At 49.4% G+C, this 25,785-nt stretch overlaps 12 protein-coding genes across 12 annotated transcripts; 5 read left to right on the plus strand and 7 right to left on the minus strand.

Moving 5' to 3' along the window:
- The first annotated feature begins 181 nt into the window (after positions 1–181).
- On the plus strand, positions 182–3,038 carry AFUA_4G09880 (uncharacterized protein). Its single transcript, XM_746745.2, has one exon. The coding sequence runs from the start codon at positions 312–314 to the stop codon at positions 2,853–2,855; it is 2,544 nt and encodes an 847-aa protein (XP_751838.2). The 5' UTR covers positions 182–311; the 3' UTR covers positions 2,856–3,038.
- Positions 3,039–3,636: 598 nt separating this feature from the next.
- AFUA_4G09890 (uncharacterized protein) lies at positions 3,637–4,859 on the plus strand (the record flags this gene model as incomplete). Its single annotated transcript, XM_746744.1, has 3 exons — positions 3,637–3,784; positions 3,826–4,023; positions 4,090–4,859. 3 exons carry the CDS (start codon positions 3,637–3,639, stop codon positions 4,857–4,859), a joined length of 1,116 nt encoding a protein of 371 aa, XP_751837.1.
- Positions 4,860–5,140: 281 nt separating this feature from the next.
- AFUA_4G09900 (thiamine-binding protein) lies at positions 5,141–5,738 on the minus strand (the record flags this gene model as incomplete). The annotated part of the gene is made up of 4 exons (XM_746743.1): positions 5,141–5,210; positions 5,279–5,381; positions 5,456–5,561; positions 5,670–5,738. The coding sequence occupies 4 exons, from the start codon at positions 5,736–5,738 to the stop codon at positions 5,141–5,143; spliced, it is 348 nt and encodes a 115-aa protein (XP_751836.1).
- A 418-nt stretch (positions 5,739–6,156) lies between these two features.
- Positions 6,157–9,367, plus strand: AFUA_4G09910 (inositol-pentakisphosphate 2-kinase). Its single transcript, XM_077804624.1, has 3 exons — positions 6,157–7,449; positions 7,516–8,498; positions 8,552–9,367. The coding sequence occupies exons 2-3, from the start codon at positions 7,665–7,667 to the stop codon at positions 8,729–8,731; spliced, it is 1,014 nt and encodes a 337-aa protein (XP_077660767.1). The 5' UTR covers positions 6,157–7,449; positions 7,516–7,664; the 3' UTR covers positions 8,732–9,367.
- A 160-nt stretch (positions 9,368–9,527) lies between these two features.
- Positions 9,528–10,581, plus strand: AFUA_4G09920 (nitroreductase family protein; the record flags this gene model as incomplete). The annotated part of the gene is made up of 4 exons (XM_077804625.1): positions 9,528–9,610; positions 9,664–10,134; positions 10,194–10,308; positions 10,376–10,581. Exons 2-4 carry the CDS (start codon positions 9,673–9,675, stop codon positions 10,579–10,581), a joined length of 783 nt encoding a protein of 260 aa, XP_077660768.1. The 5' UTR covers positions 9,528–9,610; positions 9,664–9,672.
- Positions 10,582–10,749: 168 nt separating this feature from the next.
- On the minus strand, positions 10,750–10,956 carry AFUA_4G09930 (uncharacterized protein; the record flags this gene model as incomplete). The annotated part of the gene is made up of 1 exon (XM_746740.1): positions 10,750–10,956. One exon carries the CDS (start codon positions 10,954–10,956, stop codon positions 10,750–10,752), a length of 207 nt encoding a protein of 68 aa, XP_751833.1.
- A 674-nt stretch (positions 10,957–11,630) lies between these two features.
- AFUA_4G09940 (chitin deacetylase) lies at positions 11,631–12,503 on the minus strand (the record flags this gene model as incomplete). The annotated part of the gene is made up of 3 exons (XM_746739.1): positions 11,631–11,692; positions 11,748–12,112; positions 12,166–12,503. The coding sequence occupies 3 exons, from the start codon at positions 12,501–12,503 to the stop codon at positions 11,631–11,633; spliced, it is 765 nt and encodes a 254-aa protein (XP_751832.1).
- A 264-nt stretch (positions 12,504–12,767) lies between these two features.
- AFUA_4G09950 (CCDC47 family protein) lies at positions 12,768–14,693 on the minus strand. The gene is made up of 3 exons (XM_746738.2): positions 14,519–14,693; positions 13,550–14,426; positions 12,768–13,497 (listed from the first exon to the last, which is right to left on the minus strand). Exons 1-3 carry the CDS (start codon positions 14,583–14,585, stop codon positions 13,122–13,124), a joined length of 1,320 nt encoding a protein of 439 aa, XP_751831.1. The 5' UTR covers positions 14,586–14,693; the 3' UTR covers positions 12,768–13,121.
- Positions 14,694–14,872: 179 nt separating this feature from the next.
- mdm34 (MDM34 family protein) lies at positions 14,873–17,617 on the minus strand. Its single transcript, XM_746737.2, has 2 exons — positions 16,772–17,617; positions 14,873–16,718 (listed from the first exon to the last, which is right to left on the minus strand). The coding sequence occupies exons 1-2, from the start codon at positions 17,104–17,106 to the stop codon at positions 15,335–15,337; spliced, it is 1,719 nt and encodes a 572-aa protein (XP_751830.1). The 5' UTR covers positions 17,107–17,617; the 3' UTR covers positions 14,873–15,334.
- A 1,671-nt stretch (positions 17,618–19,288) lies between these two features.
- AFUA_4G09970 (uncharacterized protein) lies at positions 19,289–21,582 on the plus strand. The gene is made up of 3 exons (XM_077804626.1): positions 19,289–20,533; positions 20,586–20,875; positions 20,936–21,582. Exons 1-3 carry the CDS (start codon positions 19,358–19,360, stop codon positions 21,378–21,380), a joined length of 1,911 nt encoding a protein of 636 aa, XP_077660769.1. The 5' UTR covers positions 19,289–19,357; the 3' UTR covers positions 21,381–21,582.
- Positions 21,583–21,800: 218 nt separating this feature from the next.
- AFUA_4G09980 (cytochrome P450) lies at positions 21,801–23,550 on the minus strand (the record flags this gene model as incomplete). The annotated part of the gene is given in 4 exon segments (XM_746735.1): positions 21,801–21,981; positions 22,059–22,243; positions 22,299–23,465; positions 23,479–23,550. 4 exon segments carry the CDS (start codon positions 23,548–23,550, stop codon positions 21,801–21,803), a joined length of 1,605 nt encoding a protein of 534 aa, XP_751828.1.
- A 672-nt stretch (positions 23,551–24,222) lies between these two features.
- On the minus strand, positions 24,223–25,655 carry AFUA_4G09990 (nucleoside transmembrane transporter FUN26; the record flags this gene model as incomplete). Its single annotated transcript, XM_746734.1, has 2 exons — positions 24,223–25,384; positions 25,477–25,655. The coding sequence occupies 2 exons, from the start codon at positions 25,653–25,655 to the stop codon at positions 24,223–24,225; spliced, it is 1,341 nt and encodes a 446-aa protein (XP_751827.1).
- Between the last annotated feature and the right edge of the window lie 130 nt (positions 25,656–25,785).

Consider the following 25,785-nt stretch of genomic DNA (forward strand, 5'->3'; position numbering starts at 1 on the left):
ATCAGTCGATGCCGTGAAGTGTGGATCCGGATTTGGAGCTGCAAGTCAAGCCTCATGTGACTTTCCTCGTTCTTCCGCCAAATCGGATCAAGTGCTTAGTAATAATCACATGACTTTTGTTCGTCTCTATCTCAATGATTCCAAAAGAAGTATCTGTCAGTGTACAGTTGAGAGCTCTATGCGAAACGATTAGGGCCTTCCAATAATCTGTCGCTTGCTCTCAATGGTCTCTATCTGTCGATTTTTGGACTACCGATGAGGAGGATGCCCGGAGGCCGCTCTATCACCTTACCTTTTCATTCTCAGGACTCATGCGCCCGGCTCTCCTTCGATTATTGAAGAGACCGTCCGCCGTTTCGGTTCTCGACTCTCTAATATCGAAATCCATCAGCATCGAGCAACTGGAAAGTAAAAATAAATGTTTACGATGCAGCTTACGGAGGGTGCACCAAAATGCGAGCGCGCGGCACTGGGAGGTTGACGAACCCAGGAACGAAACTTCTACGCATTTGAATCAATCACCGACCTCGCGCCCCTACAGCTTTCATGTGTATAATATACAGTCGCCTCAGAATACAGGACATGACTGTACAATGCGACAAGATAACGCTCCCACATCCTCAATGGCCAACAATGACGCCTCTTTGCGCTTGGATCTACAGCCCGACAAGCTAGAATTCGAATCGGATATCGGCCACACCCAGGACATGGGTTCTCGCCTTGTCGACGATCCAGCCTACCGACAGAGGATGGATCTTTGGGAACAGCTGCTTCGCTATCGACAGCGACACTATGGAGACAGAGGAACACTGGATATCTGGATAGCTTTGACGGACCGAGTAGACGGTGTCGACCTGCCCGTAGTCGGGGAGCAAGCAGATTTCTTCTGGCATAGTTTTGTTGATTTGGGTCTCAAGAGGGAAGTTATCATGGGAGAGATCATGGCTTATGCAATGGAGCTTTGGAAGGAGACCGGGAGCCGATGGGACAAATTTTACGAAGTCGTCGTTGGTGGATACCTCGAGCGAGGTATGATCCAGCATGCTATTCGATGGCATAAGAAACTTCAGTATCCCCATCTATCCTGTCCAAATGATATAATGAGGGTCTTTGAACCAGCTCTAACTATGATCAATGGATCGACCAAAATTGTCCTACCAACGACGACCACACGACGCTCTGTATCTCCTGGCATTAGCGCTTTCAAGAGCATATGCCGACTTACGGACGGTCATCAGATATATGGCAGAGTCATTTCACAGCTGTTGAACTTGGGTCGTGTTGAGGATGCATTTTCGCTTCATTCGTTTCTGGTCGAGAGACATGACCATCCGCAAACCTACGAGGAGATCCTGCCTCTGCTCGAATGTGCGAAGGAGCTCAGCCCGAGAAAATTCTACGAACTCCAAGCTTACAGTAAGGATCGCTTCCCCGACCGAATGACATCGGCCGAGGGGAGTGCCCCTGCTGAAGAGGATGATAAGCGGGAGCCTAGCGGAATAGCTTGGCTTCAAGAAAAGCCGTTCAAGGATGAACTGGGCGCTCGGCTCTTCGCCACCAAAGCCCTTGCCTTCGAGACAACGGTCGCGGGATTACGGATGTTCGGTGTACAGGCTATTGGGCCGCAGTCCCTACGAGAAATGGCAGTTAGGGCTCAAGGGAGCCAGGACATTATAGCTCGGTTGCGAGAACTTCACAGAGCGGGCATCTCCATTGGCGATTCGGTTTTCGCACGACTAATCCGTAAATTGGCCTCGGAAAATCGCAACATACTTCTGTCGGACTTACTCCATAGCGATCAGCATCCCGATGTACTGGAAGACGCGGTGATGCAAGAGTCACTGTTGATATCTTACTATATCGCTCGCGACTGGCGTCCTTATAATATGACTCTTGCCATACTTACAGAAATCCTTGACGACGGGTCTAAATTGAGCAATATCCACTTTCGCAAATTCATCGCCTCGGGAGAATGGGCTTCTGCGTCTAAAATTGTGGACGAAATGACACTAAACGGTCAGAAACTCACCCAAGAAAGCGTGGACTTTATGGTCAAGCATACTCTTACTCCGCGTCGACCAGGAGTTGGACCAATCCAAGGAACAGATGTCCCATCCAGCAAAGAAGTTTCGTTTGTTTTCCGTGTTTTGCAGCGCGTCGTTCCAATGGGTACATCCGTGTCTCCTGACCTTTGGATTGAGATGCTGAAACGACTCGGGATGACGAACCACTGGGATGAGCTTCGCAGATGCTGCCTTTGGCTCGCTCGCCAATATTCCGCTGGCCCCAAACCGAGCGATGCAGTTTCTTTCATCATGAATTCTACGGACCAGCCAAGGCGCGAAGCTGATGGTGTAGCTCGGAACGATGGCGACCGAATGTTGCAAGCTGTCTTTAGCAAAAACATGCAGGCAGCTATTGTCGCGTGGGGATTCAAAATGCGAGTGTCTCCAAATCCCGACCACAAAAGCTATAGTGCCTTGGGAGTTGAGAACCTTGTACCCTGGGTACGTGGTTTAGTACTTCTACGCGAACTGGAGCACAACGGCATCCGTCTTTGGCACAGCTGGATTCGTCGGGCCTGCCGACATCGCTTGGCTGTTCTCTTCGGCCACTCAAGGCAATCTAGCCGACACATGAACCGCATGTTACGAAGGGAATGCCCTTATTCTCCAGAGCGTGTGATTGCAGACATCGACCGTGTGTGGGGGCATCCACCCCTTTTCAGCGGTCAGCAAGACGATTTGTCTCAGCTGGTCAATCCTCCAAGTTCGAACATGTCTCAACGCAGGACTGGACGAACGCTATGGAGAGAAGCTCGCCTGAAAGGAGCGGCCTTTGTCAAAACTAAATGAGATGCTGTGTATATTTTGGACAACTATGTACATACAATTAATTACAATAAGCCCTGCCCCAATGCTGGAGCTCCTCCCAGTCCATCTAGCCATCAAAAGTACTACCATGTCCGAAGGTCCAGATCACTACGTAGTCAACACGTGACTGGACCGCCAGGCAACGATGATAAAGATTCAAAACACTCTGAGCCACGGAAATTGCCAGTCGGCCCCCTTCTTTTTGAGTGTATTCCGTCTAAGAATAGTCTCAGAGGCAACGCGGCCCAGGCTTACGAAATCATTCTGACTTTCTCTGTGGGACTGTGGCCCACCAGCACAGTCAGCACTGTCAGATCGCCTCCAATCCTCTCTGACGTTCAATTCCAAAGTGGATCTCTCAACGCAATCACTGTGATGCTGAACTGTCAAACAAAGCCCGTTAGTGGATAGCGAGATTGAGTTGATACTTTTTCTAGACCGTGTGGATAACATCAAGAGGCTGGCGCAGCCTACAGTCAATAGTCAATAATAAACAGTTATTTCAGATCTTGGGTTTTCACAACCATTCTTCATTGCATTAGCCCCCTTTTGATTCCAACCTGAAACAAGTTTCCTCTGCATTTTTGTTCTGCAGAATATATCCTGCATTCCTGGAATCTGCATACCAAAGATCTACTTTTTCCCCAGTACTTGCATAACCGCATCTAGACTGAAGTGTCGTGTTCATCACAAGGTACAGTAAAGGCAACCATCATGCTAGGACAATTAGGACTCGGTGTCCTAGCACTTTTCCCTCTGACATATGCAACGGCGTTGCTTCCTCGAGAAACAGCATGCAATAACTCTCCAAGTCTCTGCTCAAAGTCCTATGGGGAAATCACACATCTGGGGGCGCACGATAGTCCGTTCGTACGAGATGCATCGACAGGCTATTCGACCTCAGCAAACCAGTAAGCTGAATCCGCGACATGTTTGCACGGCAGCAGCCAAGCGTTTGCTGATACTTGCTATAGATACTACAATACCACTGTACAGCTAGACGCTGGCGTTCGCATGGTAACGGCGCAAGTCCATTTGCAAGGCTCGGAGTGGCACCTGTGCCATTCGAGCTGTGAGCTGTTAGACGCGGGGAAGTTAAGCACATGGTTAAAAGAGATCAAGAGCTGGTTAGACTCGAATCCGAATGATGGTGTGTTCCTGTCTTTGACTCGGCTATGCATGGGGTAGCTGAAGGTTGACATATCTTTCTCTCCAGTTGTCACAGTTTTGCTGGTCAACTCTGATAATGCCTCTGCTTCCGATCTGAATTCCGAATTCAAAACTGCAGGAATAGTCGACTACGCTTACACACCCTCCACCTCCGCAGCACCAAGCACCTGGCCTACATTGCAGACTTTGATCAATAACGGGACTCGGCTGATGGTCTTCGTGGCGTCCTTAGACTCCAACACAGATGCCCCTTACCTTATGGATGAATTCTCGTTTTTATTCGAAAATCCCTACGACGTGACGTCGCCTTCCAACTTCAGCTGCAATCCCGACCGGCCAGCCAGCGTGAAGAATGACCTCTCCGCTGCGATCTCGTCCAACCGCCTGCCCCTCATGAACCATTTCCTGTATGCCACAACCATCCTGAATATTGAGTATCCCAACTCCACGTACGTGACGACCACAAATGCGCCCTCTGGCGGAGTGGGGAATCTAGGAGACACCGCGACGAAGTGCCAGAGCGCTTACGGCCGTCAGCCGGCCTTTATATTGGTGGATTTCTTTGACAAGGGCCCAGCCATCGATACCGTGGATAAGCTGAATAATGTCACTTCACCTGTTGGGCGCACCAACCTCACAACGAGCTCCAGCTCGAGCACGACACAAACAAGCTCTGCCTCAACCTATTCGAACGTCTTTAAGGGGTTGGTTGAGCTAGTACAGCAGGCGAAGTCGGGCTCAAATCCCAGTATGGGCGACTGGGTTTGGGTGGGGGGTGATTGGGGAAGTCTTCTCGGCGGCGGTATAACAATGTAGGTAGCCACATCGTCGTATTATACCGCTCAGTCATTACTTCGATCCTGTGGTATCCTTGAACAAGGTGTATTTCGGTGTCGCACAGTGCATGATCGGCGTTTGGGAGTTGGGAATCATGCAGCTCAGGTATCTGGGTCTTGTTTTGTTATGTCTATAGGCGATCTTCAATGTGGATAGTATCCTAGACCAATATAGAATTAACTGCGTATCCTAGAAGGGGCAACGCCCCCGCAATGCCAGATGATCATACACACTTCATATTACCAGAATTCCATGGTGTTTCACTTATCCTGTGCCAGCAATTGCCGCACCTTGTTCACTTTATCCTCAAATGATTGCTCCTTGTCAGTCCTAGAACAGAAAATCGAGTCAGCTAGCACCACAACCACGTCACAGGGTAGGAAAAGCAGGGAACAAACCTCGACCCAACCCGGATATCGGTCTGGATTCGAACGATACCCTGTTGGTGCAATAGCATATGTGCCTGACCAATGACCTGGTGCACCTTGTCCCAGGGACCCTCTATGTCAAAGAATCGGTATTAGGTCCACACCGGTTGACCAGCTTCAGGATGACTGCAGGATTCTAAAACGTACCCAATGTCGTACCAGCCGAATGCATCACGTACTTGAGGCCGGACTTTTCGATTAGGCGCTGGACGTCTGCGATTTGTGAAGATACAGAGGGAGAGGAGGTCCCGATCTGTGATTTGAGAGTCCAAGGTCAGTATCTGTATGTATGTGGTGGCTATTTGTAGAGCCTGAGCGGGTTGATGGGCTCCTGAGTGGGTTGGGTGGATGGATGACACACCGGAATCAAGCAGAAGTCTGCCGTGCAGTGAGGGGGAGTCGGGATGGATGCAATGTCTGCGGGAGTCATGATTTCAGTGGATTGAACGGGATTGTATGCGGAGACTATTCGTGGGCGATAGTCGAATTTTGACGATGGGGACTCGAAGCGATGGGACCAGGATCTTGAAGACAAAGATGCTTGACCAGATACTCTTCCAGGAACGTGGGGTACAAGCACAGCTGTAGCGGGGCACTATCGGTATAGTATCGCGATTGTTCAAAACTTCAATCTACATTCAACAATTTTCCTGCAGAGCAAACTTGAGACATTCGTGCTTAGGCTTATGCAGTTATCTTTTCAATGACGACATCTGTTTCCAATCTCGCTTCTACACATAATGGTGCAGCTTCTATTGTCTTAAGCCCTTCTGTAACGCAACCACTCATTTATGCTGCAGATGATATCGCTTGATTCCTTCCTCTGCTGACACACTGTCATCTAGTTGTACTCTATCTCAAACTGTACATCTTGACTTTCCAGGATATAATACGGATTCAGCCAACATATGACAGATCACGACCGCTTTGCTGCACCAAACGACTCGACAGATGGACCCATTGGCGGAGTACTTTAGGCTGATACGTCCGTCATGGTCGTCAATAAGGTAGCTTTGCAGCCTTTGCATTGTGCTTTCCTTCCCCGGGATTTTTTTTTGAAAGGCGCCATTAGTTCCTCGTACTGGTGGCTTTGTCAATCAGAGAGATTGTGAGGCGGTTATCCCATTTCATCCGTCTCAGAAGAGCCAAAATGGATGATAAGGTCATGGGAGGTGAAAAGAATGCCTTGGTAAATCCCTTCAAATTTGCGTCATCAAGAATGACTTGCTTGAAGGCTTAGTAGTAGAGAGGCACGTTATCCCAGGATTATTTCGCTATTTGTGGTTCGTCTTCTCTTTTCCGCCTCTACTTGCTCGCTAGTGAGGCCCATTCCACGGTACACAGGAAGACCCCTTGTCGGTCTGAGCATTCGCCCTATTCAGTTTTCCTTTCCGGTTTTCCTTTCCAGTTTGTCATATTACTTGCATGATCCTCTGCCAGTCACTGTACCGCCGTCACATCAACTGACCACGCATCGTTCTTCCTTCGGTGTGTCGGTGGTCGCCTGATCGCATTAATAGGCCTCTGATTCGGTGTTGACCGCCTATTTGTTGAGTCGTGCTCACTTGTCGATTGTTCAGTGACAACGCTGTTGGTGTGCCCGACGCCCGAGGATTGAGCATCTGAGCTGCTGGACGGCTTATTACATTCTTTGGTCCGTGTTGCAGCCTTTGATGGCTCTTTTCTCGTTTCAGACATTACTTGGATAACTTGCAACTCTCCCCGGCAATACTCCGCTGTTGGATGTACTCAAACTCTTGACTTATTGAGCCGATCTTCAAACCATTTCTGACGCTACTCTGACCGCCGCGATCTGATTGGGTCCAACCTGCCTAAGACTCCCAGGGTCAAGGCGCCACAGACACCGCGAATCTGGCAGCTCCGTCTGTATCGGCTATCAACCAGGCACAGACTCCCTGATCTAGTCCCATTCGGTCTAAACGGTATCGGGGTTGGGTTCTTTTTCGGTAGATATCTACCAGTGACACTGTTGACTACACAACACCTCAGTGTTCTGGATCATAGCGTTCAATCAGGCCCAACGAAGGAAGTAAATTGAGACAAATACCAACCAACTTTGAGTCTTTTTTCGAATCCTGTTCGGCAATGCTACAGCTTTGCTGTTCTATTGTCAATTTGAAGTCTGCACTACTTGTTACGGACCCGCGTTCTTGGCTTGTTTGAGTATATTAACCGTTATCTAACAGTGTGCAAAGAGCAAGGCCAACTCAGGATACGCGAACAACATTGAGGGGTTTTCCTCCGGAGCTATTGGTCTTCCAAAACCAATTCTCGTCAGGAGACAATGGTTCATATACGGAGAGCGAGTACCATACATCGACTGGCCACTTGACGAATGACAAAACCCGCTTTTCTAGAGCTCCCCGCTGGAGCTCAACTCACATACCTCGCTGAGGGTGGGGCCAATATCATTTATCGCATTGCTTCAGCTCCCTCACCCTGCCATACCGGCCCCACGGACACTTATAGCTCTTCTGGGCCCCATTTCATTGTTCCTCCAGAGTTCAAGGGAAAATTACTTCGTCTTCGAAAGGAAACAAAGACAGGAATCTCATACCAGGAGATTGCGCGTAATTTCGATAGAACCATCCGCCCATTGTTCAGTCCTGACGAACTGGTGGACCAGGAGCTTGTGTACCTTCCGAGTGGACTTGTGCAACGCTGCAATGAGCAACTAAGCGCGGCGGAGCGCAATGGCGAACGCCCCAAGAAGCGTCAAGGCGTGTATCTTTCGGTCACAGAGCCATTTGGGCTTCTGGTTACCGATATGACGACTTTTGCTACCCCGAATACCGTGCTTGCGGAATTAAAGCCCAAATGGCTCCTGCAGTCACCATCAGCGCCAGTCAATGCACGGAGATGTCGCACGTGCGCATTGCGGGACATGAAGAATTACCAGAGTCGGAGAGCAGGTGGGTCTGAAGAGATCTCGTTTTGTCCGTTGAACCTGGTATCGGACAAGTTTGAGAATGTCCTGCGCGCAGCCAAGTACGTCAAGGGCTGTGAGGACCAAACCAGGCTGGCAAGGATTCTCTATCGCAACCCTACATTGCAGAAACTCTTGACGCATCAGAAGGCTATGCGTGACGTGGGACTACATGGGCCTTCGGCGCAGTCTCGAGAGCAGTCTCTTGCGATGACTTTGCGAGACTGCACGATGTTTATAAAGGTAGCCCATTCGACTCCCTCTATGTGTACGAGACGATTGGCTTACAGTATTAGATTCCGCGTGACGAGATGGGGCCAGTGGAAGTCCGCCTTGGAGACTTAGATCTCAAAACTGGAGCTGGTGGTAAGGCTCAGTACTGGCTCAATTTGGAAAGCCAGTTGATCGCAGGAGGCTGGTATCTGGGCAACAATAGTGGCTTGTCCCAGAGTGAATGCTTGCTGCAGCGTTCTTGACCCTGATGGCATGCCTAGTTGCCTTGCAGTCTCCTGACTACGCTCGCTTCTCTATCATTCTGCGAGCCTCGAAGTCTTACCATGGCAACATGTTTCAAACATCTCGATAGACGAGGTCTCGGACATACTCGGTTTTTGATGTCGATTATTAATACAGGTCATCCAATTTTGGCGACCCCTTTCGGACATTCTCATGGGCGGCTTTTTATTCTGCATGAAATGTATATTAGAATTCTTTTGAGATACAGCACTGCTACACATGGCTTATCGTGCAGCGTTTTTGCATGTCGCGCCAGATCCCTCGGCAATAATGCCCTGACTAGTCCGTATTTAGTTAAGCTCGAGGGGCGCTTATGATGTCATGCATCCTCATCCACAGTCTTCTGATATTGAAGGGTCTAGCCCATTATATATCCGAAGGGTTTAGACAACTGCTTTCGATACAACAGAGGCCATTATTTCGATGAGGTTCGTCTCGAGTATCAATGTACAGATTCAATATCGTTAGGACTCATCACAATCGCCAATGCCGAGATCGTCAACACGTCGCTGAATCTACGTTGGCCATTGGAGCTTCGCATACAGTCATCCATACGCAGACCAAAGATCAGATAGAGCTTCAACCGATAAAATTGAAGCCTTCTCGTAGCGAAGATTATTAGAAATATGGATTCTATGTCTATAGGCTGCTGTATCTGTATATTAGCAAATGCCTTCGATCTGGCTCTCTCGGATGAAAGACATCAATAATCCATAATTCCGTAATTCCGCACTTGCTTAGATGTTGGCGACTACAGATTATGTGAACATTATCCCACGTGGAGTGGCTCTTTCTATAGCATATCTGACCCTCGATAGATATATAACAGCCCCTAGACTGTGAGGAATTATTCTCCGTTCACTTTCTCCTCAAGCTCAAGTGCAAATACAAGGATACGATCATGGCATCCCCGCGACTCCTCTCTCGTTCACCATTGACCTCAATCCTTCGTCTCCCCATCCAGACTACCAACGGAGCAAACCTCATCCCTCGCACCCTGTCAAGAGTACATAGATCTTTTATTTCCTCCCAGACTAAAGCGGCACCACTCAAGATGTCCAACACCGACACGCTCATTGAGCTAGCCAAAGCCCGCCGCACAATCTACAAACTCGGAAAGAACAGCCCCGTCCCCGACTCCAAGATCGAAGAGGTCGTCAACGCAGCTATCCAGCACGTCCCCAGCTCTTTCAACACCCAGTCTACGCGGCTCGTGGTCCTCCTGCACGCCGAGCACGAGCGCCTCTGGGAGATTGTCATTGACACCTTCATGCAGCTCGTTCAAAGCGGCGCCGTGCCCGAGACGACATGGAAGAACCAGACGCTGCCTAAACTACAGGGGATGAAGAATGGTGTCGGGACGGTATGTCTCTGTGTCGAGAGTCTTTGAAATGAATCCTTGAGGCTAACCCATCGCTACAGATCCTTTTCTACGAAGACCCAGCACACATCAAGCCCTTCTCCGAGAAATTCGCAACCTACAAGGATTACTTCCAGCCTTGGGCGGAGCACTCGAACGCCATGCACCAGTACTTCCGTACGTTCTTCTCCCCGTATCAGCTGCATTCGTGCTCGCGCATACTAATATCCAAGGGGGGAAACAGTCTGGACAGCCCTCGAGTCCCTCGGTTTCGGCGCAAACCTCCAACACTACAACCCCCTCATCGACGCCCCCGTCGCCAAACAATGGGACATCCCCTCGGAGTGGCGCCTCATCGCGCAACTCGTCTTCGGTAGCCGGGCGGGCGAATCAGGCGAGAAGACCCAGAAGCCCATTGAAGAGCGGGTTAAGATCTTCGGCAAACTATAACAACCTGACAACAATTTTCGACACTACTACATTAGATGCGATTCAAGAGCTTTTAGATTAGAGATTATATATAGAATAGTGCATATAGATATATACCCAACACGAAGTCATAACTCATCAATGCACTGGCCACACTTGACGTCAAAACATCAGGCACACAATATGGAATTATCTTTGTTGATATCCCTGTCCCGCCCACCTGGACGGAGGAAAGTTGTAGCCCTCGTACCCCTGCCCAGCATATCGACTCTGAGGAAAATCATATGTGTCGTCCAGGTCTTGCTTGGCGGCTAGCACCCATCCCGCGTCTGATAATCGTTGCCGGAGGGCCTTGAGACTCAGTATTCGCTTGAGTTTGGTGCGGAGCTCGCCCATCGTATGTATGTATATAATTCGTTGGTGGAGACGGCGGAGGTCATAGAAGTATAGATTGCTGGGTGTCCGATGTGCGAGGTCCAATATTCAGTGGAGCAGAGTATAGGATGTTTTAGGTGGATAATCTTATGGTCCCCGTGGACCTTTTTTTCTCAATGCAGAAACTCAAATCGAGTCCTGGCAAAATGCTTGAGTAGAGAAGAATGTTTCTCTATTCGCCGCTGGTGGTGTGACGGCCCGAAAAGTGACGTGAACGTGAAATCAGGATGCCTTAGACAACCATTTTGACCAGCTTCGAGCATTCTTTATATTTATAACTCTTTAAACGGCTCGGACCGCGAGTCGAAAAACAGAATAAAATCTCTCAGTGCAAAATTACTCCTGGGTGGCGAGAAAATGTATCGAAAGGGAGGAAATGCGATTGTTTTCCGAGTTTGAGCCGAAGATTGCTATTGTATGCAAACATTAGCACCTAACTACTACCAGTCCGTACAATAAGAGGAAACTTAGTAAAAGTTACCCTTCGTGACAAAATGGTCAAATCAAGCAATCCGACACAGCAGAACAACTAGTTGCAGACGAAAGCTCCAAATAATCATTAATCCCTGAAGAGGGTAAAAAACCTGGAACAGCAATCAAAGGTACAAGCACAAACTAACTGCGTACAAGGACTCTTAACGAGATGTTCGGTACCAAAATGGCTCCGGATCCCCCAAGCAATCTCCAACCGTGACCGCTGTCGAACAGATTAGCACATGATAAGTGTAAGCACATTATCAATAGTTACATACTCTGCAATCCTCTCGTGCGGATCTCCTCAAGCATTGCCCTTGTCAACGTATGCACGGTCTGGTCATGCACATCGTGGGACAGGATGATGCTTCCGCCGGCATCCAACTCTGCACGGAACTTTTCAAAGCTGCGCGGGATCAAATCGGGATGGTCATTTTCGTAGTCCTTCGTGTCGATACTCGCGCTGATAACATGGTACCCGAGGTCACCCATGGCCGACAGCACTAACCCGTTGAAAGCGAGGAAAGGTGGCCTCATGTACGTCGGATAGAATCCTAGGACTTGCATGAAGGCATCTTCCAGTTGGGTCATCTGCGCGACAATGGCAGGATAGTCCAATGAGGTCAGATAAGGATGGCCCCAGCTAAGCACAACTGTGAGCTCCAGCAATGGATGGTTGAACCGGGGGATACGTACGTATGCGAGCCAACCTGATGGCCTTCTTCGAAAATGCGCCGCACGACAGCTGCATCACCGTGAAAGCTCCCTTTATTTTGGCCATTGAGGAAGAAGGTCGATCGCGCACCGTATGCACTGAGGAGTTCCAGGAGATCGGAAGTGTACACGAACGGTCCATCGTCGAAGGTCAAAGCGACCGTACCAGGAATGACGCATCTGTCCAAGATGGCTCCGAAGGGCACAAGGGAGTTTCGCTTTCCGATGGTCCCGTTCAGAGGAGATGCCCAGCTTTCGTGAACAAGGTTTGAGACAGAGAGGAAAAGAACGGACATAGCCCAGAAGAGAGAAGAAACCATGATGACGACCGGCAGCTAAGCGAACGAGTAAGAATGGACAACGAGTGTGAAATATGGATAGTGCTTCAGTAAGTGGCCTAGGAAAGAGTCTGTAGGTGAACAATGAGATGAAGAAGACAATCAGCATTGGGCATGGTACACTCGGCACAGAAACATTTATAGCTTTCTGCCTGAGGTGGAGAAGGGAAGATGGGGAAGGTGTAGTGCAGGATAAGGAAGCCGTGTCTGCTGCATTGTTGCGATGATAGTACTTGCAGATTGAGTGGAAAGAATATGGGAAGGAGGTGATCAAGACTTCTAAGAATTGTAGAGACGCATGCTCTTTCAAGTGCCTTGAGGGAGATGTTAGAGCATGCACTTTATGGACTATACCTTCTTCTCGAATTGGAACATTGTTCTGGCATTAGAAGGCCAAGTACATGACTCTCGTATATGAGTTTCGAAAGTACATCTTTGGTAAGTCAGCAATCCATCAAGAAAGCTTTTCATCATTTTCCGAATCCCAGCTACATCACGCACCCACACATGACAAATATTACTATGAAAACATTGATATAAAGGTAAGAAGCACCGAAGAAAGACCAGCAATTTCCAACATCAGCACAAATAATAGAGCGATCATGCTCTCTTGGTGTACTTCTTCATAGACCGTCTCTGGCCCTTCTGCGATTCACGCTCAAGGAACTTGCGCTGCTCTTCGGCAGTCATGCCACGGAGGAGTCGCTCTCGCTCCTCCTTCTTAATCTTCTCAGCTGCCAGCCTGCGCTCCTCTGCTTTTTCTTCCTCAGCAGCGCGGCGAAGCTTCTTGATCTCTTCTTCACGAACGTGCTTGATCTTGCGCATCACCTCCGGACGGAAATGAGCAGACGCGACAAGCTTGTCAGTAAAGCGAAGGAACTGATTGAACAGTGGCATGGTGGCGGAGTAACCAGATGCAGACGAGGGGAGAGTGATAGAAAAATGAATGCGCTTCCGCGGTGTAGTCTCCTCGATTCTGGAAGTAGTATTAGTCTCCATGTTCCATTTTTACTTGAGGCATAACTCACTTCAAGGGCTTGTCAACGGGCTGGTCAGTGACAATGAAATATCTGAAAGAGTCTCCAGCCTTCTCGATAGCCTGGATCAGCTCAGGAGTGAGAAGAGTATCTGTGATCTCGGCACTTTCTGTCATAACGGTAACCCAGGATGGTAGCTTGGCATTGTCCTTGGTAAAGGTCATTGACGCATCGTACCGATCCAGGCGGAACTTGCGCATGTGGTTCTTGTGCACAACAGCCCAGATGAAACCGTCATAGGCCGAGTTGTTCACCTTGAGAGACGAAGTATCGTTGGCGGGTACGGGAACAAGATCCTTCTCCCTGCCATCAAAGGTGTAGGCGATTGCCTCAAATGTCTCGGTAGGAGCCTGCCAGCTGTCGAAGAAAAAACTGAGAGCATAGTCGGACCAGTAAACAATGGGGTTGTACCGGTTGGGCAACTTGATAGACATGTCGACGAAAGCGACGTTCTGTCTGCCGGTGGCATAGGAAATGAACTCCTGCGCAGACTTCTCCTTCAAAATAGACTCCGGGGAGATCAGTTCCGCAGGAGCGGAATCGACCGCGCCGGTGAATTTGTGGACGCCATCGAATCCCACAACCGCGAACTCGCTCTGGAGAGCTGGCGCATGAGCCTGGGCCCATTCCCTGGCTCTCCGTCTATTCTTGCGCGTGCCCCAGAGGTGAAATACAACAATCAGAAGGATCAATGGCATGACCATTGCTTCTTGTATAAAGTCCTTTGGTGAGGTCCGCTCCCAAACTCGGTACCATTTTGTGTAGGGAACCGCCGTGGCACCCTGGGTGTCGACGGCGGGGACCGACGGCGACCCCGCTACTATGGACGCAGGGGACGGCTCGGGAGCCTTAACAAAGTCGGCGAAATCTATCAAAGCGACAAGAACAGGTCAGGGGGGCATGACGACAGGGAAAAAGGAGCATACGATGCTTTCCCAGAACCGATGGGGCAGCACTCACCATCCTCGACTTTGGCTGGATCTGACGGCTGAGAGCCGCCAAACATATTCTTTAGCATGCCAGCCATTGTGGAAGGAAGACCAGATAAAACGGACCTTATCGCAACGTGGCAGAGGAGAGAGAAGGGAGGAGGCGAAGGGGGAGGAAATGGTTGGGGCCGATTTGACGTTCACGATCGGAGCTGCGCTAAGGTGGTTTAGTCTGTGGAGCGGGAGCCGAAGTCTGGGCAGCTCCGTTGACATAACCCCGGGATAAGACAGGGCACGAGCTTTCTCTAGGCATGCAAAGACTTGGCATCAAGGTTGAAGATGGGATGTGCTGTGCTCAGGAGGTTTACGGTTTCAGTAGCAGATAAGAGATTGCTGCCAGTAGTACTGAAGCTTGAGTTGACACAATTTTCGATTCCACCATCCCATCCTATACCGTATACCACCGACTAGTCGCTACCACGTTAGATATAAAAGGAACAAAGAAAAATATGAATGAGAGAAAGTGAGTGGGCGAGTGAGACAGCAGTGACAGATATACAGTTCGCACAAAAGTGTGAGTGAAGGAGTGGTATCCTGCGCCAAATACAAGAAACACCGCAGAAAAGACAGAAAAGAACGCCGAAACCTTTTATACAGTTCATCATACAGAAAGTCTAGGACCCGCTTCAAAAGAGACAACAAGATGAATAAGATAGTTGAAATAACCAGCAATTAAAGGCATTGTCGTATCGGTCATTAAGTTTCCAGGCTCGCTGGATTTTGAGGCACAGGGCCATAGAAGAAAGAAGAGAAGAAAAAGGGACTCGAGGGACCAGAGTAATATGGATCAATGGCCATAGGCCGGCGGAGGAGACTCTTCTTGACTGTGGCGGTCCCAAAAGGGGCCGCATGCGTTGCTTGCCATGAATTTCTCGTCTCGCATGCGACGAGCAATCTCTCCCGCGAGCCTTTCAACCAAGGCCTGGTCGACAACCCCGCCGGTAGGATTGTCATTGATAAACGGAAGGATTGTGGAGGATAGTTGTCGCGACGACCCTGCCGACGAATCAGGGTCCTGTTTTCCCTTTTCAAGAACAGACGCACCATGGGCGCGCACAGCGGCACGCGGAGTGGCGCTCAGGTCCTCCTCCTGAATGGCCTGTCCGACCGCATTGGACGATGGTTTACATTCGGCGGTATCGCGAATCATCTCCGATGCATTCTCACGGCGGAGCGCAGGTCGAGAGATACTCATACGGTGTCGTTCGGGGATTGCAGGGAGGTGTAGATCATTATCCGGGGACAAGGGCGGCGTCACCGGATCATCGGTCTGTTCATCTAGGACTGGCAGAGGGGCTGAGCAGATGGAGGGAGCGCTGGTCGACTCGGTAAACGAACTCTCATCGCTCACGCTTGGTGCGTCGTCAGTGGTCTTTGGGCGACGCAGATCCACAACGCGCTTCTTTCGCTTTCGAGCATGAGCCTTCGAATGACGGCCAGCCCCTAGACTCAAGCCATATCCGCTAAAGGTGTGGAAAGGTGTCGAAGACCGACTCTGGCTCGAAACCATGCTGGCCGAATCTGGGAAGGACGACATACTGCCAACCTGGGACTGTGTTCTGGAAAGGACGGGAAAGAAGGGTGACGTAACGCTTCCGGAGGCATCGGTCTGATCTGAAGGCGAGGTCCATGCGCGGTAAACTACCTCCCTAATGGAAGGGGTGAAGAGTGATAATGTCCGTTGAGAGTCCGTAAGGGCAGCCAAACGCAGAAGGTTTTTCTGAGAAAACAGTGAATGGGTTTCAACAGACGAATCCAAGGAAAGAGATTCGATTTCTGACTCGTTCAAAGCATTTCCGAGAGCGTCGACGGGATCTTGTGGCGGGCTGGCCAGAGGGTCTTGACCAGGTCCTTCACCATTTGCGCTTGCCGTTTGAGTCTGCAACTCCTCCCCAGCTCGGTACTCGGGGACCCACAATCGGAGCGACAATCGATGTATGATGGCGGGCAACTCATCCATAAAGAGGATCCGAAGCTGCGCTTCAATTTCCTTTTGTAAGAAATCACGCACAAACGGGATAGAGTCGAAAGTTGAAGAGACCTTGAGTGATTCAAGCGGATCGTTTCGGAAAACCACAGTGATTCCTTTTTGTTTCGAGAAGACCAAGATGACAAAGCCGGATAATTTGAAATCGGAAAGAGTGATTTGGAGAGGTATTGTCAATGGGGTACTGGAGAAAGGGTCAGCTCGTGCAGAGGCGGCAGCATAATCTACGCCACTTACGCTGCAGCCAGAGGTCGGGGTGTTGCAAAGGACGGTCGTGTGAGGAGATATGTGTTCAACGGATTCGCTTGGACTCGTGTTTTGAGAGTCAGAAATGCGTCTCCCGAATAGGACATCTTAAAGATGCCTCGAAACCGGTCCTCCGCCAGGTCTCCAATCTCCAAGATCTCCAGCTCCGGGGGAATGGAACCAAGGTTGAGTTCCGTTACGATAATATCGTCGACGATGATGGGCGGTTTCGGCGACTTATTGAGCGCAGCCGTTAATAAATCTTGCGCACGAGTGTAGAAACTCGCGTCCGCCATAAGCGGCGACCAGTTGAAGTTGAACGCCATAGCAAAGCATTGAGTGAAGATGGAAGGGTGAGCTGACGGAACCCACGGCGCGCTAAGAAAAATTTATGTCCGTCCGTAAATCACGGGTAAGGCGTAAAGGTGGGATAGGAGAAAGCGAGGAAGATGATGAAAGGGGAAAGAAGAGATGGACAGGAGAAGAGATGTGAGGAGGAGTTGATGCAATGAAAGAGCCTCGAGGCTATGAGTGAAAGTGAAAGGTAGAAGAAAGAGGACTGAAAAAAGATGGTTGAAGCGAGGATTCCCGAGGTCGCAAGGGGTCCCGGCGATACAGTGGGTAAAGTACCCAGATGGCAAGTTGACTCGCGTGATCCACGCGACACCTGACGATGAGATTCTCGACTTAGTCAATGATCTTGAGGTCGTGGTTCTAATTTTTACACTTAGCCCATGTCAATAATCACAGAAAAGCCATAGAACTACAAAGAAGGTTGATGGAATTGATATTGTTTTTGGCACTGTACTCAGTGGTTGTATTATCCGTACTCGTCTTACAATCCTCAAGGGGGCGGGAAGGGAAAAAAGCGATAATAGGAGAACGAAAACATAAAAATACGTCACTATCAGTCACCTTCTACCAGGCTCCTCACGCAACTTGCCTCCATTATTACCTACGAAGTTAGTGATGTTATTCCCTTAGCAATAATGTTATGCACAATTATGGAGTCTCTCAGGCATGCTAAATTAGTTAGAGATTTCGCAGCAAATCATAATGAAAGAATAATAGCAAGATAACTCCATTTATCCCCAGGACCCCATCAAACCCACTGTCTTCTGTTCCGGCCTACCCCGAGTTTTCCGTGCACATTGTTCAGACGTTTCTGTGCTTCCATCCTCTGGCTAGACTACCTTAGACTACGAAGTACACTAGCAGTTATGCACCATCTTCATTGAGAATACTTAATAATGATAATACTCTCCCCCAGCCACGCATTCCTGATTCAACTAATCCGAGGTAGTCTTTCCGTATTGTCAGCACTCAGCAGAGATCTGTGTCAATATTCGATGACTACGGAGTAGTCTCATTTCAGACAGGTTCTGGAACGTCTGGCGGGCAGCCAACGGGCCATAACCAGTTGCGATAGTGCAGATCTTAAGACCACCACTCCCCTTGCTTGATTCTAGCTGACAAGCCGTCCCCAGTTATCCCGTCATTAAACCTTCATCACGATGGCTGTTTTAGAAGGTTTCGTATGTGACAGGAGTGATCAATACAATCGTGCCATCGGACAGATATTTTTCGGCTAAAACCCTACGGAGTAAGATCATCGGGCGCCAGATTCCTTTCACGCTGCTCTCAGGTCTCGTTTTCCCAAAAAGGACTCTGCAGAGCAAGCCGCACTCCCAATGCTTCTCGCGACGAAGCTGAATGAACTTGGTGTCTGTGTGAGAGTGATGAGCGAATGCTGGTGATGACTGCACTGATCGGACTACAGCGTCGAACTGCCTGTGGTAGGCTTTGGTCATGGCTATGCCCATGTTTCAGCACCGTCTTATGTGCTTTCTTGCACGATTTGACTGGCATCCTAATGTCAGCACTTCCACCAAGGCGAGGTCTCATACCATATATGGCCCTTTATAGTTCTGCGCTATAACTTGAGGTCTAAAACTCATCTAATCGGTATGCGTATGTCCCACAGATCGCACACTCGGCATTGAATGACTAAGGCTCTCTTCTCTTCAATCAGACAATGGCCATACCACCTCAGGGACGCACGTATCATGTATCTACCCCGATGGCTAGCTAGCAGGCTATGTGGCCCTAGTGAGTTAGTCCAACTTATCTTAAAATGTTTTCACAATATATCTTCCATATTTACGGAGTAGGTCTGCGATAATGACAAACGGCCCTCTGTAACAGCGGGAAAGCGTATACTCGCAGCTATCATCCGCCCTGGCAGGATACAAGAGCATGAGAGCCCTAAATCAAGCCTGCAAGCTTCTATTCTACATAGGAATGTTTCTCGAATAAGTTCCTGCCACAGAAGGGATGAATCATGGACCAATTGGAAAACCCATGTATATACATTGAGTCACGTGAGATCACCCGAATGTCAGAGGTTCACCGGGGCAACTCGGTCACTAGTCCGGTTTAGGCAATACATCAATAGCTCTGACGTCCAGATTGTCCTCGTCTGAATACCAGAATCAACAGCAAGGTAAATCCAATTAATGGCTGGAGCCCTGGAAGTCCAACCTACATACAATAAACCGACACCAATCCCACATCACGATGCTGGTACCGCCCTCACCAACGACTGCAGCCTACCCAACATCATGGGATTCGAAACCGACCTGGAAAGCACGCGGTGCCCAAAGAAGAGTCTACGGAAAACGGAGAGTTGATGCGCCGCGAGCGGTCTTGGAGCATGGCAGCCCATTAAAGTTGCTAGAGAAGGCGACGGAAGAATCTGTTCGGGATGCCGTGGATGGCATACAAGCGAAATTAGCTAAAGTCACATTGAACGAATCTTCTGCAGATTCCGGGAGCGAGGAAGAATCTGCACAATCATTGCATGAAGAGAACGGAGTAGAACATACACCCACACCAACACTGGAAGCTCTGGAGCCAGAGACCGCCCGTACTCGATCGCCGGCGCATGAATCACTGAAATCAGAGAAACGCTATGAGAGGATGGTAGAGGTCAGAATAACTCCGAGGAAGCTAGAGACAGAGCCTACAAGCGACACGAAATATGACTGCTTTACAAGCAGCAAAGCTAGGAAGACGAGACAGAAGAAGCCCGCACAACGTCTATCCTCAGGCCTCGTCCCCGACGAAAAAGTCAACGCATATGTCCGCACAGTGCTTGACGAGGCTGTATCGCCGATTGCCGCTCAGGGTGTCCAGAAATTTGACTCGTGGGCTGCTCGAGCTGGCTATGCGCTTGAGGTTGTCAAACTGGCCGAAGGGTCTTACGGAGAAGTATACAAACTGCGATTGAGAGAGGAAGTTTGCAGGAGAGAGATGTCCAAGTCGAAGCTGGCGCGCTTAAGGGCCTACGGAGATGGGGTATTCAAAGTTGTACCGTTACGAGCGCAGAGTGGCCCTGGTTCGAAAAAATTTACTAGCGTTGAGGAAATCGTCTCCGAGGTCAAAATGCTCAAGTACTTGGACCCAATTCCAGGATTCGCTCGTTTTCGAGAAATCCACGTCGTTCAGGGTCGATTTCCGGACTCATTTCAAGCTGCGTGGGACCATTATAAAAAGACAAAAGACGATTGCATGAATCCCAACCCCTCAAGTAAACGGGCATATCCCGATACACAGCTGTGGGCGATAGTGGAGATGGATGACGCCGGCTGTGAATTGGAGAAATTCTCCTGGTCTTCGATCTTTCAAATTTATGACATATTCTGGGGCGTTGCAATGGCCCTCGCCCGAGCGGAAGAATATGCACTGTTCGAGGTAAGTATTAACACAGTATCCATGGAATAGCCAGTGGCTTACCACGTTGAAGCACCGAGATCTTCACCTCGGCAATGTGTGTATCAAGACAACTCGTTCGGACGGCTCTATGACACCTCCATCCGATATCGAGATAATGCGTCAAACGTGGACCAGCGGCTTTGGCCTGAGCTCATTAGAAACCACGATCATCGACTACTCTCTCTCACGTGCGGAGCTGCGAGCTAGTGAGGATTCCCACCAGATCGTGGACATTGCTTCATCAGATCTCGATAAAAAGCAAATTTTCGATGCTATCGGCCGAGACGAGGACGAGATTCTGTTGAGAGACACGTATAGACAGTAAGACCGAGCCTCATGTAGCATATGATACGGCAATCATGATATTAACTTGATATCTAGTATGCGCGCGGAGGTATACACAGGAAATCCTGTCGATACTAAAAGGACTCCCGATATTCCAGGGATCTGGGAGGAATATGCGCCTAGAACGAACCTCATTTGGCTTTTGTTCATCCTAAAAAACCTCCTCAAGAATCGCAAGAGCGAGCCCTCTACATCGGCCGCAACAAGACCACCCTTGGCCCCATGCTCACCCAATAAAAATATCGAATCGAAGCAAGCGAAAAATTTGGGCGAGAAAGCTAAGCCGCCACTTCTTGGGCAGACACAAGTCACTGAAGCAGATAAGAGAGTTGCTGACTTAAAGCAGTCGCTCGAGGACAGACTCAAGTCAGTTCTAGACCTGCTAGATCTCGAGCATGGCCATAAAGACATGTGCTGTGCTGCGGATCTGGTAGCTTACGCCATTGACTCACAGTGGCTAAGCGAGGAGGACTTTTTCTGAACCCCATCATTGATACACCTGCATTTGAAAGGCGTCATTGTTTTATTTCGGTGTTAGTTGCATTACAAGCATACGGGTCATCGCAATGGTACGACCGGACGTTGTATTATTATATTTTCTTTTCGTGATTCAATCTGCTCTCATCCGCACAGCTAGTACCAATCTTGAGCGTTCTACATTTTTTTTGCCATGTTCATCTTGGGGTCGAGGAAATCTTTCTTTTCACTATTCGTGTTGCAATTTAAGGAACTAGCACTATTTCATTTCTTCCATGCCTTTAAACCCGTTCTTTAACGATGGGACAATCCCAGCCATGGGCCAAGTGCGAAGCTGAATGTGGGTGAGGAAACCTAAGGAACGCCCACTGTACAAGGGAGGAAACCGACTCGCGAGGCTACGATGTGTAAACGCAACACTGAGCTATACCATGTTGTCTTCATAATTCCTGCCATTGGCGCGAGAGATCATCACCATCAGCGGTGGCCTACTCCACAAGTTGTACGATTCCTGATCAGCCCAATTCTCGCTTTCAGGGCATAGTTCCATGTCTGAATGCCAGAACACCTTGGCAAGGATAAGTCGCATTTCCGCATTTGCTAGGCTGGAGGGAATTAGTTATCGGCGGACTGGGACAGTCCATTGAAGGTTTGGACCGGGCTTCAGACCAGAATCACTTACTGTTGGCCAAGACAATTGCGAGGCCCGTATGAGAAGGGCTGAAAAGCTTCCTTTTTGTCCATAGTGAAGCATCTACTTGCTTCTTCCTCAGGACTCGCGAGCCAGCGTTCAGGAACGAAGGAATCCGGGTTGTGGAAATTGCCGCTTGAGTGGAAAGTCGACCAGAGAGACATCGAGACCGATGTCTACTTCAAAGTCAGAAAAAGAAAATCGAAGAGTTCAACAGAGGCCCGGACTCACTCCAGCAGGGACGTATTCTCCATTTATCATGGCTCCCTCCTCGGGAACAAGCCGTGGTAACATTGCGGGAATTGGAGGATAAATCCTCAGGCTTTCCTCCAGGACGGCGTTGAGGTAAGAAAGCGTGGCAATAGACGATAACCGAATTTCCGATGGATGCTGAAATCTACTACGGATTTCAGTCACCAGTCGCCGGTAGATATGCGGGTTCTTCAGAAGATAGAAGGTACACCCAGACAGCAATGCAGCTGTGGTCTCACTGCCGGCCAGAACAAAAGTCGCAGCATTAGCGTCAATTTCTTGCCGGGACATGCGGTTCTCGTCGTCCTTATGCCTGAGAATATACGAGATAAAATCTGGGCGGTTTGTCTGTCTGTGCAACCGACGGCTGACTTTCTCCACGGTCAACTGGAAACTTGCCTCTCGTCGCTGGTGCAGGTAACGTGGAACCAGCAGTTTCGTCAAGGGGCTCAGGATGGGGAAGAACCAAAGGACCTTGAGGTAGACGCTGAGCTTGACTGCGTCGAGCATGATGGATACCCACCAGTGATACTTACTATCTTTCAGGCACTGAAAAGGCTCGCCAAAGGCGAGGTCACCGATGAGATCAAACGTGGTGAAGTTGTACCACCTGGCGATATCGACGACCTCCGAGTGCGAATGATTGAGATTCTCGTGCAGCTTTTGGACGAGGAGATCGGCATAGAAGTGCAGTAGCGATTCCTGCTCCCGTAAGGCTCTGTCTGAGAATGCATGGGCGAGGAGCCGCCGCATGCGAATATGATCGGACTCTGCCGCTGTAATTATTGCGTGCACGCCATTGGGTGTCGGGACATAGAGGGAAGGATCCTTCTGAAATGTTCTTTGACCCTTTTTCGTTCTGTATCCGTATATCTCCTTCCAGGCCCGCGGAGCCCGGTAGACAAGTGCATTGGGACCAATGCGGACCACGTCGCCATATCTGTCATGAAGATGTTTGACCTTTGAGTGCACTTTCCCACGGATCTCCCAAACAAGCAGAGCAATTGGAGATATAGCAGCAATTTTGGGTCCTGGATATCGGCTCAAAGGATGAAAGTATATAGCATAGATCGAATGGCCGATTAGGTAGACACAGCCCTGTCGTCTGGTCAGCGTCCGACGGCGATAGTTTGCGATCTGTGATTGCTTCTCCACGAACCAGAAGAATGCTCCAGCTCAGGATTGCCGAGAGCATTAGCCTATCGAAGATATCGTGATTCCACGGAGCCATTTCAAGTCAAATGTTGAACTTTACTTGTAGGAGATCCTGATATGCGGCGATGCCACTCATCGAAATTAAAGTGTGAGGACTGCAGAATGTGAAGTGTACAGCAAGGAGTATAACGCTGGTGAGAGATGATCGATCATCACCGGTGGCCTGAGAGGAATTCAGATGCGAGGATAAGTTCACGGCGCACTCAAGCACAGAGAAGGCTAAGGGCCAGGTAGTTGATCAACCATTGGTGTCTATTAATGGACTGATCGTTCGCTGTCCCTCACTTCTACCTCACCTGCAGCTGGAGTGTCGAGCCAATCAACACCAAGTTTCATCATATCTAGAACGACGGGTAACCATGCACCTCAAACAGAAGAGCCAATCAACAGTTGAAGTTGGACGGCGAAAAGAGGGCGGACGCTGAGGGTAGCCTTGATGGGAAAATGTGTGGACAGGAGAGAAGCGAGGGCGCTTGCCACAAAGTACGGGGCGCAGTGAGGCGTTGCTACCGAGAAATACAGAACAAAGGAGATGAGTCGGGACGCTCATGCATGTCCTTGTGCTCAAGGTAGAATGGCGAGTGATCTCCTTGGACAATGTGACAAACCTAGCATTAAATGGTCACGATCAGTGACTATTATAGGTCAAGCCTATACCGTCTATATGCTCTTGCCTCGCAGAGGACATTCATATGTTGGCGACAAGGAAGCTCATGAGACTTCCTACAGCCAAGCCACCCACAAGGACCATGCTCATGAACCCACCAGCAGCCTCTCGTTCATCCACAGAAACCCAGTGACTAGCTCCCATCATACAGCTGCTGCCAAGATATCCGTTGGAAACCCCGAACAAAAGCTGCACAACGAAGAGATAAAAGAAATCACTCTGTACAATGGCCCCTCTCCCTCCAATGTTACAAAGCAGGTAAAGTGGGATGAACCCTAGGCGGGTCACAGAAATGACGAAAAGGACCCAAGGACGATGGGCTAATGAAAGACGAGGGATGATGACTGACATCCTCCCAATTAGATCACCGGCATTCCAAAAGAGGAAAGCCACTGGGATGAAGACTTCTCGAGAGAATAACCGGGAATGATTGGGATCTTGATGTACGGACTCGATTTCTGCGGTGAAGACTGCGTACACCATAGTAATGGCAAAGCAAAGGAATAGAGCCGATGCAAGATACCGTAGCTTCTTAAACAAAACCCAGAGACTCACCGTCTTATGAGCATAACCAGAGGAGATTGAGTCGAGTTGTTCCTCTGGCAACTGTAGGGATAGAACCGATCGCCGCCTGACAAGGGAAAGGAAGGCGACCAGCGAAATAGCAGCAATGGCGGTGGCTGTAGTGAAATACATAAATGCGGACTTTGATGAAGCCTGCGGCATGTTCTGCCCCTCTCTCTTCGGCACTGCCAAAGCAGAGATAATTTGCACGACACAAGGAAGCACGCCGGCTACTCCCTGTCCTGCCATAATGGCTTGTGTATATTCTTCTCTCCCGAACCCAGACACGTAGGCAAAGACGCCATTCTGATTGATGCCGGTTGCTAAGCTTGCCCCAAACACCATGAACATCAGAAAGCTGAAGTAGGTTTTAACATCGACATCTTTCACAAAGACTGTCGAAAGCGCCAATAGCGAAAAGATGACAATGTTTATAAGTAAAGAAAGCGTTACTCGTCTCGAGTATGAGGCCCCTTTCTGCAGTTTGGCGAGAATGAATGTAGATCCCAGGTTCGTGATGGTTGACACTGTCAGAATCGAGGGTTGGAAATGGGTTGCTGTCCATTTGTCCGACCGGAAACGAAGGTAGAAGTACGGTGCTGCTGCGAGAAACATGTTCCTAACCCATGTACGGCAGAGTCAGAAAGTTTCAGGTGAAGTCGGTAGGACATGGGTCAGATGGGGAGGGTGACACAGATATGAGGAACGTACCATGCCCACAACATTGACACTCCCAGAATAAAGAATACAGCATATTCATACCTGGAGAAAGGCAATTCATGCTGTGGTCGAGGTGAGATTGAAACATGTTCGTCATCATCAAGCCCCGTAGGGTGCTCTATCGGCTCGTAGGCCTGTGGGCGACTGATCAACCGCCAAATGCGATCCATTGCTGTTCTATATGGTTCGTTCAGTCCTTTCCGACAATGGGAAGTGGATAAATCAAACGGCGGCAATCAAGTCATGGTTAACATTTCGTGGCTTGCACGAACCACTGCCCACCATGAAGCCAAGGTGCTG

This window comes from Aspergillus fumigatus, chromosome 4 (assembly GCF_000002655.1).
Source record: "Aspergillus fumigatus Af293 chromosome 4, whole genome shotgun sequence".
Taxonomy (NCBI): domain Eukaryota; kingdom Fungi; phylum Ascomycota; class Eurotiomycetes; order Eurotiales; family Aspergillaceae; genus Aspergillus; species Aspergillus fumigatus.

Bases quoted from the DNA above. Each gene is read 5' to 3' on its own strand.
- AFUA_4G09970 (XM_077804626.1), top strand. From the start codon at position 19,358: ATGCTGGTACCGCCCTCACCAACGACTGCAGCCTACCCAACATCATGG. The intron at 20,534-20,585 runs GTAAGTATTAAC...ACCACGTTGAAG, and splicing joins AAGAATATGCACTGTTCGAG to CACCGAGATCTTCACCTCGG. The intron at 20,876-20,935 runs GTAAGACCGAGC...CTTGATATCTAG, and splicing joins TTGAGAGACACGTATAGACA to TATGCGCGCGGAGGTATACA.
- AFUA_4G09880 (XM_746745.2), top strand. From the start codon at position 312: ATGCGCCCGGCTCTCCTTCGATTATTGAAGAGACCGTCCGCCGTTTCG.
- AFUA_4G09910 (XM_077804624.1), top strand. From the start codon at position 7,665: ATGACAAAACCCGCTTTTCTAGAGCTCCCCGCTGGAGCTCAACTCACA. The intron at 8,499-8,551 runs GTAGCCCATTCG...TTACAGTATTAG, and splicing joins ACTGCACGATGTTTATAAAG to ATTCCGCGTGACGAGATGGG.
- AFUA_4G09950 (XM_746738.2), bottom strand. From the start codon at position 14,585: ATGGCTGGCATGCTAAAGAATATGTTTGGCGGCTCTCAGCCGTCAGAT. The intron at 14,427-14,518 runs GTGAGTGCTGCC...TCGCTTTGATAG, and splicing joins TCCAGCCAAAGTCGAGGATG to ATTTCGCCGACTTTGTTAAG. The intron at 13,498-13,549 runs GTGAGTTATGCC...TACTACTTCCAG, and splicing joins CCCGTTGACAAGCCCTTGAA to AATCGAGGAGACTACACCGC.
- mdm34 (XM_746737.2), bottom strand. From the start codon at position 17,106: ATGGCGTTCAACTTCAACTGGTCGCCGCTTATGGCGGACGCGAGTTTC. The intron at 16,719-16,771 runs GTAAGTGGCGTA...CCCTTTCTCCAG, and splicing joins CCCCGACCTCTGGCTGCAGC to TACCCCATTGACAATACCTC.